A 13,816-nucleotide genomic window follows, 5' to 3' on the forward strand; every position below is an offset into this window, starting at 1 on the left:
AAAATGGCGACAATTTTTCCCTCACCCTCAATCTACACAACACCGCATAATGACAAAGCAAAAACCAATTTATATAAATATTTGCAAATTTACTTTTAAAAAACATACCTTTTATGTACATAAGTATTCAGACCCTTTGCTATGAGACTTGAAATTGAGTTCCGGTGCAACCTGTTTCCATTGATCAATCTGATGTTTCTACAACTTGGAGTCCATCTGTGGCAAATTCAACTGATTAGACATTTGGAAAGGCCTGTCTATATAAGAAGGTCCCACAGTTGACAGTGTATGTCAGACAGGATTGTGACGAGGCACAGATGTGGAGAAGGATACCGAAATATTACTGCAAGCATGGTGGTGGTAACATGCTGTGGGGGTGTTTTTCAGCGGCAGGGACTGGGAGATTGGTCAGGATCAAGGCAAAGATGAACAGAGCGATCTTTGAAAACCTGATCCAGAGTGCTCAGGACCTGACTGGGGGGCAAAGGGTCACCTTCCAACAGAACGACCCAAAGCACACAGCCAAGACAACACAGGAGTGGCTTCCAGACAAGTCTCAATGTCCTTGAGTGGCCCAGCCAGAGTCTGGATTTGAACCCAATCGAACATCTCTGGAGAGACCTGAAAAATAGCTGTGCAGCGATGCTCCCCATCCAACCTGAGAGCGCTTGAGAGGATCTACAGAGAAGAGTGTGAGAAACTCCCCAAACCCAGGTGTGCCAACTTGTATCGTCATACCGAAGACGACTCGAAGCTGTAGTTGCTGCCAAAAGGTGCTTCCAAGTTCTGAGTAAAGAGTCTGAATACTTATGCGATTTAAAAATAAAAAAAACTTTTGCAAAAATGTCAGCCAGTTGTTATCGTTGCAGTGTGAACGCTGCCATCTATTTGGAATTACAGTTCTGAATGGGCCTCTACTCCGATACAGCTGTAAACGACCTTATTGAAAAGTGGGAAAAATTACAATCTGCAGTACCCCTATGGTTTTGTTTTGCCCTTTGACATTGCATATAAATTTAGTCCAGCGATAGCGTTGAAATAATTTAGTCATTACATTATGATTATCCAGATGTTCGTACAACTCAAATAAAAATACAGAACATTTAGGTTTGTTTGAAACTGTTTTAATCCTGAAGCTCCTCGCCATTTGAGGTGGACAACTGAATCAACTTCAAGTAGCTGTCAAAGTGTCTGGAGCTTAGGTAGGTTCCAAAGAACACCTGTAGTACTATCACAACACCCATTTTCCTTAAGATGGGTTGGGTAACGTTCATCCAAAAACGGAGGACGTTTCCCTTTTCTGGCAATGGTGTAGTGTTGTACCTGTCGGAATTACAGTGGCATAATTATGCAAATTCAGTCAGCCAAGCATCTTGATGAAACCTTCGACTGCAAAGAGTTGCACATACCTGGTTGCAAGGCCTGCATTCACAGGCAAAGCCAACAGAATAGGATATACGCCAGCAGCAACTGCGCCGACAAGGGCACCTCTTATCAGGACACAGGTTGGACAGTTAAGGTCACCTGAAATTAGTTTAAGAATATCAGAAACAATTAAAATATTGTCAAACTTCAACTGCAACTGAAACAATTAAACACTCACCAGACAATAATGGTTTGGATACAGCTACATTATACATGGCCACTGTTGTCAAGAATGGTAGGACAGCCATTGGGAGATTTGATGTAAAACGCCCTTGAGTGACATTCAGTGCTCTCCTGTATAAGCTGTTGGCAATCAGTCCTGCAAATGCCCCATTACCTCCCAGGTACATGGGGCCATAGGTGAAGATTTTCCTGTAGAACAACAGTGATATTTCATAAGTTGTTAATGTTATGAGAGCAAAATGCAAAAGGCTGTCAATTACAAGTAGAGCTAGGGCTGTCAAGGAAATGAAAACATGTCTAGGCTATAGAGATGGATGGATGACTCATCTTTGTACCTGTGCCATTAGACAGGTTGGTTGTTTAGCAACAAAACAGACGTGCTTAACTATGCTTCAGGAAGCTTACTTTCCTCATCAATATTGTGAGCAATCTGGCCACCCAGAATAACAACACATGGACTTCTGCGCCATTGAAGCGTACGCATAGTTTGTGAAGTTGTTTGTTCTTAACTGACTTGCCTAGTTAAATAAAGGTAAAATATAAAATAAACATTTTGGCCACTAGAGGCCTCTATCTTTCTCTATGGCATAGGCCTACAAAAACGTACCTGTCAAGTTCAGGCAACCGTTCGAAATTTTCCGCCATCATTTGAATGATCAGGGCTCTGGAAACTGTGCGGCTGGTGCCTTTCTGTACAACGACATTGCTGTTTTCTGACATCTTCAACAAGATTCCCTGCAATGCATGACCACATTTTTTAAATAATTGTCACTGTCTGTCAATAATGTTGGCTATCATTGACAGGGCTGAGTGAACGTGTATGCAACACGTTCGATAAGACTGATAACTTTACCTAGCCAACATTACATTTTATAAAACCCCGTCCATGTAGCCTAGTTCAGAGAGCAAAACATGTCTATATTATTAATCACGATTACACTGGAATAACGCCAGTCTATGTATTTCTGTACTGTCGAGTATTCATTCCTTACCTTGGCGATGTTTCAGCTCTAATGTAGCTATGTGCTGTAAATGTTTAGCTGTTTCTTCTTCTTTGGTGGGGTTTAGCTGTTTCAATAATTTCTTCTGTATCATTATTTAGTGAAGGGCGCAGCCATTTTAAACCACGTGCACCAGAGTGAACTCTGAACCTTTCACAACAAATTGTATTGGTTCGTAATCCCGAGCCTGGACAAAAAGCACCGCCATGCCATTGGATGTAAAGTTTTGTCAATCAAGGTGTAGCTAGTAACAAACCCCACGGTTGCTTAGCTAAAACTGATACTGCTTTCCACTCCGTGGCTGTAGATTTGTAAATAAAAACGTGGTGATGTGACACAGCAAATAAGAGGACGAGGAAGTTCCAGATATTTCGCAAATAATATATGAAATGTGTAAAATAGACGGGTTATTGCAGAGACATTCCTTTTACAGCAAGATCAGCCAGGCAGGTATTTCCTACAGGCGCGAGCGCACTGACATCAGGAAAGATTATCGTTAACCAAACGCTTTGCCAACTTCCAATTCCACTGTCCAGGCTTTCGTTTTTAGGTAGCCTAGCTGATTGAGCAACAACGATGCATGTGTTTGCGAGCATTGGTTCATTTCAGTTTGTGAATGGTTGAATAGACTTGGGCTATAAAGGATGTCATGTCCTAAATCAAAGAAAGATGACGGAGAATCACACCAGCTACATAACCTTAGCTAACAGATATTGGATGGAGCCCATCAATTGTATTCGTGGTGGTATGACTTGCAATACATTTTGGCCAGCTAATGTTGTGTATTTTGATTGCCATATATATCTGCACACCTGGTTCGTTTGACTAATTGGGCCACCCCAAATTCATAGAAAAAAAGATTAGGCTGGGTAATTTCTGCAAGGTAGCTTAATTAAACTTGATGTGATGTTAGTGTTAGGCTATAAATAGGCGGCTACCCCTACTCATTTAATTATTTAGCGGGTTTTTTCACGCGCTAAAATAGCAATGGTTGCATATTTCACTCTGCCGATTAGCGTTACCCCACCTTTAACATTTCTTTGGACTGACATTGATTTTTATTTTTTTTAATCTCCAGGTCATCACATGGGAGCGCCATTGACTCAATGCCAGCATCAAACTGCACGGACAGTGATAGAAACGCGGAAAATCTCGCTGAGCCGGGCTCAAGAAAAGTTTGTCAATTGAGAGAATATACCGACCGACCACTTAGCCTAGGCTGTTGTTCATGTCCGTGACATTATCCCCTGATGACTGTCTGTATGTGAACATCGGAACGCCTCCGCTACAGCCGTTGCACCTGTCTGCACAGCAGCAAGCCTTCATCGGAACCATAGCCCACACACTACAGACAAGACACTTTTCACAGGATAACCGACAATAGGAGGATTTGGAATTTTATTTATTTACTTGAACACTTTCGGGCTGAATTGCATCCCGGCGAAGCATTGGTTAGGCTACATATTTGCTGACGATTAATTGAACAAGCATGCCGAACTACATGGCAAGTATAGTTTTTGTTTGTGGCCTGTTTTGCCCTATGCTATAGTCTATTATTTTAGACTAGCCTACTGATTCTGTTGGAGCAAAAGCCTATAGATTTCAAAACTGAACCTAAGGGCACACACATTATAGCAAAACTAATTCGCTAATGATGTGGTTTCCTACCTAGCGGTTACAACTGCCGGAAACATTTTTTAATGGAGTAAATCACCAATACGGATCCAGGATTCAACTATGCCTGTAAGAAAAAAAGGTGAGCAGAAACGTCGTTGGCACAACAGGTGTCTCGCCACTAAGCAGCCACAAGTGAAAAAACATCAGTGGCTCTTTGTCATTCAGCACTTTTAGACCCATGTCGGAGTGTAGGCTTGCCTTTAGCCTTTCTAGGTTATGTTCCTGTAGGTAAGCTAATGGCAAATTAAATAAAAATTACCCATGACTTGTAATGTAAGCCTAATGTGGCCTATGAAACAGAAGTCATTAATAATGTACAAAAGGAAATACCAACAAAGTGTCTTAATAGGGAGTTGAGTCACCAGAACAGCTTAAATGCTCCTTGGCAAAGATTATACAATTGTCTGGAACTCTATTGGAGTGGCAAAGATTATACAATTGTCTCGAACTCTATTGGAGTGGCAAAGATTATACAATTGTCTGGAAATATATTGGAGTGGCAAAGATTATACAATTGTCTGGAACTCTATTGGAGTGGCAAAGATTATACAATTGTCTGGAACTCTATTGGAGTGGCAAAGATGATACAATTGTCTGGAAATATATTGGAGTGGCAAAGATTATACAATTGTCTGGAACTCTATTGGAGTGGCAAAGATTATACAATTGTCTGGAACTCTATTGGAGTGGCAAAGATGATACAATTGTCTGGAAATCTATTGGAGTGGCAAAGATGATACAATTGTCTGGAACTCTATTGGAGTGGCAAAGATGATACAATTGTCTGGAACTCTATTGGAGTGGCAAAGATGATACAATTGTCTGGAAATCTATTGGAATTGTGGTCTGGAACTCTATTGATGATGATACAATTGTCTGGAAATCTATTGGAGTGGCAAAGATGATACAATTGTCTGGAACTCTATTGGAGTGGCAAAGATGATACAATTGTCTGGAAATCTATTGGAGTGGCAAAGATGATACAATTGTCTGGAACTCTATTGGAGTGGCAAAGATTATACAATTGTCTGGAAATCTATTGGAGTGGCAAAGATGATACAATTGTCTGGAAATATATTGGAGTGGCAAAGATGATACAATTGTCTGGAAATATATTGGAGGGAAGCAACACCATTCTTCTATGAGAAACCTGTAATTTGGTGTTTTGTTGATGGTGGAAAAAAAGTGTCTTAAGTGCTGCTCCGGAATCTCCCATAAGTGTTCAGTTGGGTGGAGATCTGGTGACACACACCCCATTTAACCCTCTATGCTTCTTTGAAAACCCATCTTTCAAAATCACTGAGATCTCTTCTAACCATGGTAGCCAAAATAATGGGCAACTGGGTGTTTTAATCATGACCCTAAGCATGATGTTAATTGCTCAACTAACTCAGGACCCAGACCTGTGTGGAAGCACCTGCTTTCAAAATATTTATCTCATTTACTCAAGCATTTCCTTTATTTTGGCAGTTACCTGTAGTTTATTATAGATCGGAATATTGGGTAACAAACTATTTTTTATTGCTTTCAGGAATAAGCGTTAATAAATATTTTAAGTACTAGGCCTAATGCAGTGCATTCGGAAAGTATTCAGACCACTTTTTCCGCGTTATGTTACAATACAGCCTTATTCTAAAATTGATTACATTTATTTCCCTCATCAATCTACACTCAATACCCCATAATGATAAAGCGACAACAGGTTTAGAAATGTGTTGCATATGTGTTAAAAATAAACCGATAACTTATTTACATAAGTATTACATACCCTTATTTACATAAGACCTTTTGCTATGAGACTTGAAATTGAGCTCCGGTGCATCCTGTTTCCATTGATCATACTTGATGATTCTACAACTTCATTGGAGTCCACCTGTGGTAAATTCAATTGATTGGACATGATTTGGAAAGGCGCACACACACACTTGTATATACAAGAGCCCACAGTTGACAGTGCATGTCAGAGCAAAAACCAAGCCATGAGGTCGAAGGAATTGTCCATAGAGCTCAGAGATAGGATTGTGTCGATGCACAAATCTTATGTTATAGCATACCAAAATATTTCTGCAGCATTGAAGGTCCCCAAGGACACAGTGGCCTCCATCATTCTTAAATGGAATAAGTTTGGATCCACCAAGACTCTTCCAAGAGCTGTCCGCCCGGCCAGACTGAAACATCTGAGGTGGAGGGCCTTGGTCAGTAAGGTGACCAAGAACCAGACGGTCACTCTGACAGAGCTCCAGAGTTCCTCTGGAGATCGGAGAACCTTCCAGAAGCACAACCATCTCCACAGCAATCCACCAATCAGGCCTTTATGGTAGAATGGCCAGACGGAAGTCACTCCTCATTAAAAGGCACATGACAGCCTGCTTGGAGTTTGTCAAAAAGGCACAGAAAGGACTCTGACCATGAGAAACAATATGCTCTGGTCTGATGAAAACAAGATTGAACTCTTTGGCTTGAATGCCAAGCATCACGTCTGGAGGAAACCTGGCACCATCCCTACGGTGAAGCATGGTGGTGGCAGCATCATACTGTGGGGATGTTTTTCAGTGGTAGGGCCTGGGAGACTAGTCAGGAAAGATGAACGGCACAAAGTACAGCGAGATCCTTGACAAAAACCTGCTCCAGAGCGCAAGTCTCTGAATGTCCTTGAGTGGCCCAGCCAGAGCCCGGACTTGAACCCAATCGAACATCTCTGGGGAGACGTAAAAATAGCTGTGCATTGACGCTCCCCATCCAATCTGACAGAGCTTGAGCGGATCTGCAGAGAAGAATGGAAGAAACTCCCCAAATACACGTGTGCCAAGCTTGTGGCATCATACCCAAGAAGATTCCTGTAATCGCTGCCAAAAGTGCTTCAACAAAATACTGAGTAAAAGGTCTGAATACCTATATAAATGGATTAAAATTTTAAAAAATTGGTACCCTTCCCCAGATATGTGCTTTGACCCAGCCTGTCCTGGAGCTCTACGGACAATTCATTCATGGCTTGATTTTTGCTGTAACGTGCTCTGTCAGCTGTGGGACAGGTGCGTGCCTTTCCAAATCCTGTCCCATCAGTTGAGTTTGCCACAGGTGGACTCCAATCAAGTTGTAGAAACATCTCAAAGATGATCAATGAAAACAGGATGCACCTGAACTCAATTGTATCATAGCAAAGGGTCTGAATACTTACGTAAATAAGGTATTTTTTAAATAAATGTGGAAACATTTCTTAACCTGTTTTTGCTTTGTCATTATGGTGTATTGTGTGTAGATTGATGAGGATAAAAATAAAAATAAAAAATGAATTAGGCTGTAAGGTAACAATTTGGGGAAAAAGTCAAGAGGTCTGAATACTTCCCGAATAATTCCTTATTTCTAAATCATGTATAAGTTATACAGCATTTATACTTATTTGTAAGAATTGATGAAGCCTTATTCATTTAAGTGATGACATTATTTTAATTGAATATTGCAGGGAATAGCCTTATGAATTATGTATATTGTGGATACTGGAGATATCTTCCATCCCAACTATGTCTAGTGTTTATGGGAATTGTGTGATCATATTCAGTAAAGGATTTTTATATCATTTCTGTACATGGTGATTGTAGTGTAAGTTCAGTCCACAAAGCAACTCCATGTAAATAAAGGTGTAATGAGGCTTGTCCTGGCGTGACCTCAGATCGTCTCATCCACTGGTCTGTAATTGTGCAGCAATAAAAAATAAATGCTGTCCGAGTTGTTCAACTGTACTGTACAATGAAAGTAATGGAAGAGGCCTCCCGAATTGGCGTGGTAGTCTAAGGCACTGCATCGCAGTGTTAGCTGTGCCACGAGAGATTCTGGGTTCGAGTCCAGGCTCTTGTCGCAGCCGGCCGTAACCGGGAGACCAATGGGGCGGTGCATAATTGGCAGAGGGTTGTCAGGGTTAGGGGAGGGTTTGGCCGGCAGGGATGTCCTTGTCCCATCGCGAACTAGCGACTCCTGTGGCGGGCCGGGTGCAGTGTACTCTGACACGGTCACCAGGTGCACAGTGTTTCCTCCTACACATTGGTGCGGCTGGCTTCCGGGTTAAGTGGGCATTTGCGTCAAGAAGCAGTGCCGCTTGGTTGGTTTGTGCTTGGGGCGAGAACGGGGGTTAACATAAAATAATAAACAGAAAGGCATGCAAGATCATTCAACCTTCCGGACTTACTTTTACTCCTTAACTTGAACTAGACAGCAGACGGCCACATCAAGTTAGCAGGAATTATAAGTCAATAGCATTAAGTAAAGACTATTTTACAGTCTGTTCTCATGAGTTTCTTTGAAACAAGTCAAAGTTTAGTGTACTGGGGTCTCCCTTGGTGACAGGGTCTGAGCCCAAGGATGATGTCTCTGTGTGACTGAGTGGTATCTCGCCCCCTGACACCCGTGCCAAGCGGGGACACTATCCATGCTCCACATTTCTGTGCAGTTACAAAACTGCTTCTCATATTAGTAGTGAAAATGGTTGCTAATTATAAACCATACAAGTGACCATATTGTCTTTTGCACATGCAGTTGTCATTACATGCTTAAGATTACATATTTTTTAGAATTGTTTTCACAAATGGGGACAAAAATCTGGGCAGAAGCTCAAGCTACTGTAAACCTTATTCAAACAAATTGGCTTTGTAAATTAGTCCTGGCGGTGCTTGTCTGATGTTTGCCATTTCATCACTCGACTGTATGTTTAACTATAAACTAAAATGACTTTTTCTCTTTTGAATAACATTCTAACTGGTCTCCAATCCGTACCCTCCTGCAGACACAGCTAGGGCCCTAGGCCTTTTGGAAGACTACTGTGCTAAACTGAGGAAGCCAGAGGAACAACAGCTCAAAACTGCCATTCAGAGAGTGATGGGGGTCCTCAAAAGCAGCCTGTTCCAAGCACTGCTTGGTAAGTCAAGCTGGATATTGGAATCCATCCATTCTTTTAATTGACTCCAATATGTCAAATGCTTCACCTGTCATTATAAATCAGAGGCATGTCATGAATGTTATAGCATAACAAAAATACATTTTCCCCTCAACTGTCTAGCCATGTTCACCCTTATTCTATTTCATACATACAGTATGGATTTTGATAGACACAGTGAAGTAATACCTTTTATAATTTAGTCAGTAGTTTTTGGGATTCTTTTTGCTCATCCTGCATTTAGCTATGCCTTTGTTTTTTCCTGAAATATAGTTATTTTGAATTCTGCTGATATTGCAGTCGATGCTTCTCAGTGCCTGTGGTATTTTTAAGGTGCTCCTCACACACTTCGTAAGGATTCAAACGAAGCATAATGATGTGGGACTTTTTGCATCTTTGATCATTACCCCGGATACCTTTCAATGATTTGAGGGGCATGCAAGTATCTCGTCAATGCATTATTGGAGATGGGTATAATGCATGATTCTCATTCATCATTCAAAGGTTCATGACATGGTCATTTTCCAAATGATAAAACCTACAATCTGACCTCTCAGGTTGAGTTTGAAAATGTATTGTAAAATGTATTGTAAAATGTATTGCTCGGGCCACGCATTATTGTTCCCAAAGCCTTCTCAGTTAGCAGTGGCAAAGCCGAGATGAAATGAATGTTGGCACGCTACAATCTCTGTATTATTATATGTGACATGAAATTCCGAGCAATGTAAGTGCACCTTTAACGTAGTAACACGAGAGGAGTTCATCATACATATTTCCCTGTGAGTTGGCATTCAAAGGCTGGGCATGCCTTTTTACACACCGATCAGACCCTGTTGTACTTGACCACCTGGAATCTCTATCCAAAAAGGGCAACAATGATAAGGAGAGCGGAAATATCAATTACATTTAACATGCATTTAAATAGATTGATCTCTAAACCTAAGTAGAGATATTATATGTCGAACATGAATATTGCACTCTCAATGCCTTTTGGCCATGTTTCCTTTAGAAGCTTGAAACTTGAGGATTAAGCAGTCACTGGTAAAACGAATAATAAACTAATTTGTTTCATGTAGATTTGACAAACCTGACAATGTTTATTGATCCCCAGAGTCATTGCACTGACATGAGCTGTTGCAGTAAACGTTTATGGCAATGTGATACATTTATTTGGAGACCGTACTGGGATTTATTTTATGGTTTTAGGAGGAAGAGTAAGTGCTGATTGGGGTTTAGAGTAAGTGCTGATTGGGGTTTAGAGTAAGGTGCCACACTCTCTGCTGCTCCCTTTTTATTATTTTCTTCTCATAGTCGGCCTTACATACTGCCTGCAGGCGTGGGTTCGAATCTCACTTCCACTAACATGTAGCCTAAGGACAATTGATAAGAATGATCCATAGACACTGCAACTTCATTTGTAGACTCAAAAGTTTTAATATCGGACTGCTACACAACTTATTAGGGGAACCCAGTAAAAAAAGGGGTTCCTCAAATCACTCCGAACCGAACAACCCGCTCTCTTCCTTCAGTTCCATGAACCAGAATAAGATGTCAAAATAAAAATCACACTGTCTAATAAAAGTATCTGTTTCGAAAGACGATGCAGATGTTTTTGACTTTTGTTGTGATCAGTAGAAAATGTAACTAAGTGGAGCTAGATTGGTGTACGGTCATGGCCAGAAGTTTTGAGAATGACACAAATCTTAATTTTCACAAAGTCTGCTGCCTCAGTTTGTATGATGGCAATTTGCATATACTCCAGAATGTTATGAAGAGTGATCAGATGCATTGCAATTAATTGCAAAGTCCCTCTTTGCCATGCAAATGAACTGAATCCCCCCCAAAAAAACATTTCCACTGCATTTCAGCCCTGCCACAAAAGGACCAGCTGACATGTCAGTGGTTCTCTCGTTAACACAGGTGTGAGTGTTGACGAGGACAAGGCTGGAGATCACTCTGTCGTGCTGATTGAGTTTGAATAACAGGCTGGAAGCTTCAAAAGGAGGGTGGTGCTTGGAATCATTGTTCTTCCTCTGTCAATCATGGTTGCCTGCAAGGAAACACGTGCCGTTATCATTGCTTTGCACAAAAAGGGCTTCACAGGCAAGGATATTGCTGCCAGTAAGATTGCACCTAAATCAACCATTTATTGGATCATCAAGAACTGGTTCAATTTTTGTGAAGGCTTCAGGGCGCCAAAGAAAGTCTAGCAAGCGCCAGGAACGTCTCCTAAAGTTGATTCAGCTGCGGGATCGGGGCACCACCAGTACAGAGCTTGCTCAGGAATGGCAGCAGGTAGGTGTGAGTGCATCTGCACGCACAGTGAGGCGAAGACTTTTGAAGGATGGCCTGGTGTCAAGGGCAGCGAAGAAGCCACTTCTCTCCAAGAAAAATGTCAGGGACAGACTGATATTCTGCAAAAGGTACAGGGATTGGACTGCTGAGGACTAGGGTAAAGTCATTTTCTCTGATGAATCCCCTTTCCGATTGTTTGGGGCATCCGGAAGACAAGTTGAGCGCTACCATCAGTCCTGTATCATGCCAACAGTAAAGCATCCTGAGACCATTCATGTGTGTGGTTGCTTCTCAGCCAAGGGAGTGGGCTCACTCACAATTTTGCCTAAGAACACAGCCATGAATAAAGAATGGTACCAACACATCTTCCGAGAGCAACTTCTCCCAACCATCCAGGAACAGTTTGGTGACGAACAATGCCTTTTGCAGCATGAGCTAGCACTTTACCATAAGGCAAAAGTGATAACTAAGTGGCTCGGAGAACAAAACATAGATATTTTTGGTCCATGGCCAGGAAACTCCCCAGACCTTAATCCAATTGAGAATTTGTGGTCAATCCTCAAGAGACGGGTGGACCAACAAACAACCCACAAATTCTGAATATCTCCAAGCATTGATTATACAAGAATAGGCTGCCATCAGCCAGGATGTGGCCCAGAAGTTAATTGACAGCATGCCAGGGCGGATTGCAGAGGTCTTGAAAAAGAAGGGTCAACACTGCAAATATTGACTCTTTGCATCAACTTCATGTAATTGTCAATAAAAGCCTTTGACACTTATGAAATGCTCGTAATTATTATTCAGTATTCCATAGTAACACCTGACTAAAATATCTAAAGACACTGAAGAAGCAAACTTTGGAAATGTATATTTGTGTCATTCTCAAAATTTTTGCCCACAACTGTATTCATATCCCTTTAATAAGATGACAATGGCTCCTGTGGTTGTCAGATCAAGATTGAGTTTTTGTGGGACTGGTAACTCCAATATGAAATGCTTCATTTCAAGGCCTTTCATTTCGAGCCGTTGGTAATAGGTATTCATGCGGGTAGCCTAGTGGTTAAGAGCGTTGGTCCACTAACTAAAAGGTTGCTGGTTCGAGTCCCCAAGCTGACGAGGTGAACGTTCTGTCGATGTGCCCTTGAGCAACCCTAATTGCCCATGTAAGTCGCTCTGGTTAAATTACCAAAATGGTAAAACAATTTATTTTATTAGGATCCCTATTAGCTGCTTCCAAGGCAGTTGAAACTCTTCCTGGGGTCTAGGAAGTTGATGATGTAACCGATTATGATGAAGAGTCCATTGCTAATAGGGTTTGTCACCCTGTTCTTTTGACCTTGTTCTAATACAATTTTTATGATGGTCATTAACTACATTAATGTATCTGCCACTGTCAGAAACATTTAACATTTGTCTACCACAGCCCTGGTCTAGTAGTTTGAAATGTAATTAACAAGGCCTATTTGCTTAACTATCTCCGTATTTATACAACGCTTTTAAAGGTTGGCCAACTGCCGAGTGGGAGGATATTGTTATGATTTTGTGGCCTTCTTTTTTGGAATATGAAATCTAAAGGGGATTGGACGCCCTCATACTGAAATGTGCTGGGGGAAGTTGTAATACTCTTAATGCATGGTGAAGCTTCCACATTGCCAAGCTTTGCTAGGAGCCTTTAAACAAAATATTGGGGGATTATATGTAATCTTTTACGACGTGCTCTTCGACTGCTGCGTAATGCCCCCCCCGCAACAGATGTTCGGCTATATAGGAGCACACCCATATCTTGCGCTGATCCTCTTCCACGCGTCAAGATTATTGTGCAATACTGATTCATGGATAATCATTGGAATACAATTAAGTATGTGTGGGCACTCTAACTGTAGTGTTTCTCATGTGCTGAGCTACAGAATAACAACAGAACCATATAGGCCATAGTTTTGAAATGTAGTTTGGTCAGAAGGTGCGAGTGGCTGTTGATGTATGATTCATCCCTCACTTGACCTATTTGTAGCATAGACTTGCAGTTACCAAAAGGATGACCCACTATCTACAGGGTTATAATCGTTGCCATTTGAATTTTGTGTGTGTTGTTGGTCTTACAAATGAGTCAACTTGCATTTAATGATTGGTACTGCAAGTGTTGTTGTTTTTTTTTCTCCCACATTACCAGGAAATCGTTGGCTGGAGTGGTTTAAAGCTGGCGCCATTGGACTCTGGAGCAGTGGAATCAAATCTAAATCTAATTGTATTTGTCACATGCGCCGAATACAACTCGTGTAGACCTCACAGTGAAATGCTTACTTAGAAA

At 41.3% G+C, this 13,816-nt stretch overlaps 2 protein-coding genes across 18 annotated transcripts in view; one reads left to right on the forward strand and one right to left on the reverse strand.

Annotated features, from left to right (window-relative positions):
• Window positions 1-1,108: 1,108 nt before the first annotated feature.
• Window positions 1,109-2,743, reverse strand: tmem126a (transmembrane protein 126A). The gene is made up of 5 exons (XM_035781713.2): window positions 2,601-2,743; window positions 2,216-2,343; window positions 1,604-1,797; window positions 1,410-1,524; window positions 1,109-1,323 (listed from the first exon to the last, which is right to left on the reverse strand). Exons 2-5 carry the CDS (start codon window positions 2,326-2,328, stop codon window positions 1,125-1,127), a joined length of 621 nt encoding a protein of 206 aa, XP_035637606.1. The 5' UTR covers window positions 2,329-2,343; window positions 2,601-2,743; the 3' UTR covers window positions 1,109-1,124.
• Window positions 2,744-2,900: 157 nt separating this feature from the next.
• dlg2 (discs, large homolog 2 (Drosophila)) overlaps window positions 2,901-13,816 on the forward strand; it is a 349,871-nt gene continuing 338,955 nt past the window's right edge. For 7 of the 17 annotated variants that reach the window (XM_052457663.1, XM_052457672.1, XM_052457668.1 and 4 more), the window contains exons 1-4: window positions 2,903-3,059; window positions 3,688-4,113; window positions 4,282-4,365; window positions 9,064-9,195. In XM_052457663.1, the coding sequence (XP_052313623.1) occupies window positions 4,347-4,365; window positions 9,064-9,195 (151 nt within the window). In that variant the 5' untranslated portion in view covers window positions 2,903-3,059; window positions 3,688-4,113; window positions 4,282-4,346. Of the gene's footprint in view, window positions 3,160-3,687; window positions 4,366-9,063; window positions 9,196-13,816 lie in introns of all 17 variants that reach the window. The other 10 variants (XM_052457669.1, XM_052457675.1, XM_052457688.1 and 7 more) reach the window with 6 other exon arrangements.

The sequence above is a fragment of the Oncorhynchus keta genome, chromosome 12, assembly GCF_023373465.1.
Source record: "Oncorhynchus keta strain PuntledgeMale-10-30-2019 chromosome 12, Oket_V2, whole genome shotgun sequence".
Classification (NCBI taxonomy): domain Eukaryota; kingdom Metazoa; phylum Chordata; class Actinopteri; order Salmoniformes; family Salmonidae; genus Oncorhynchus; species Oncorhynchus keta.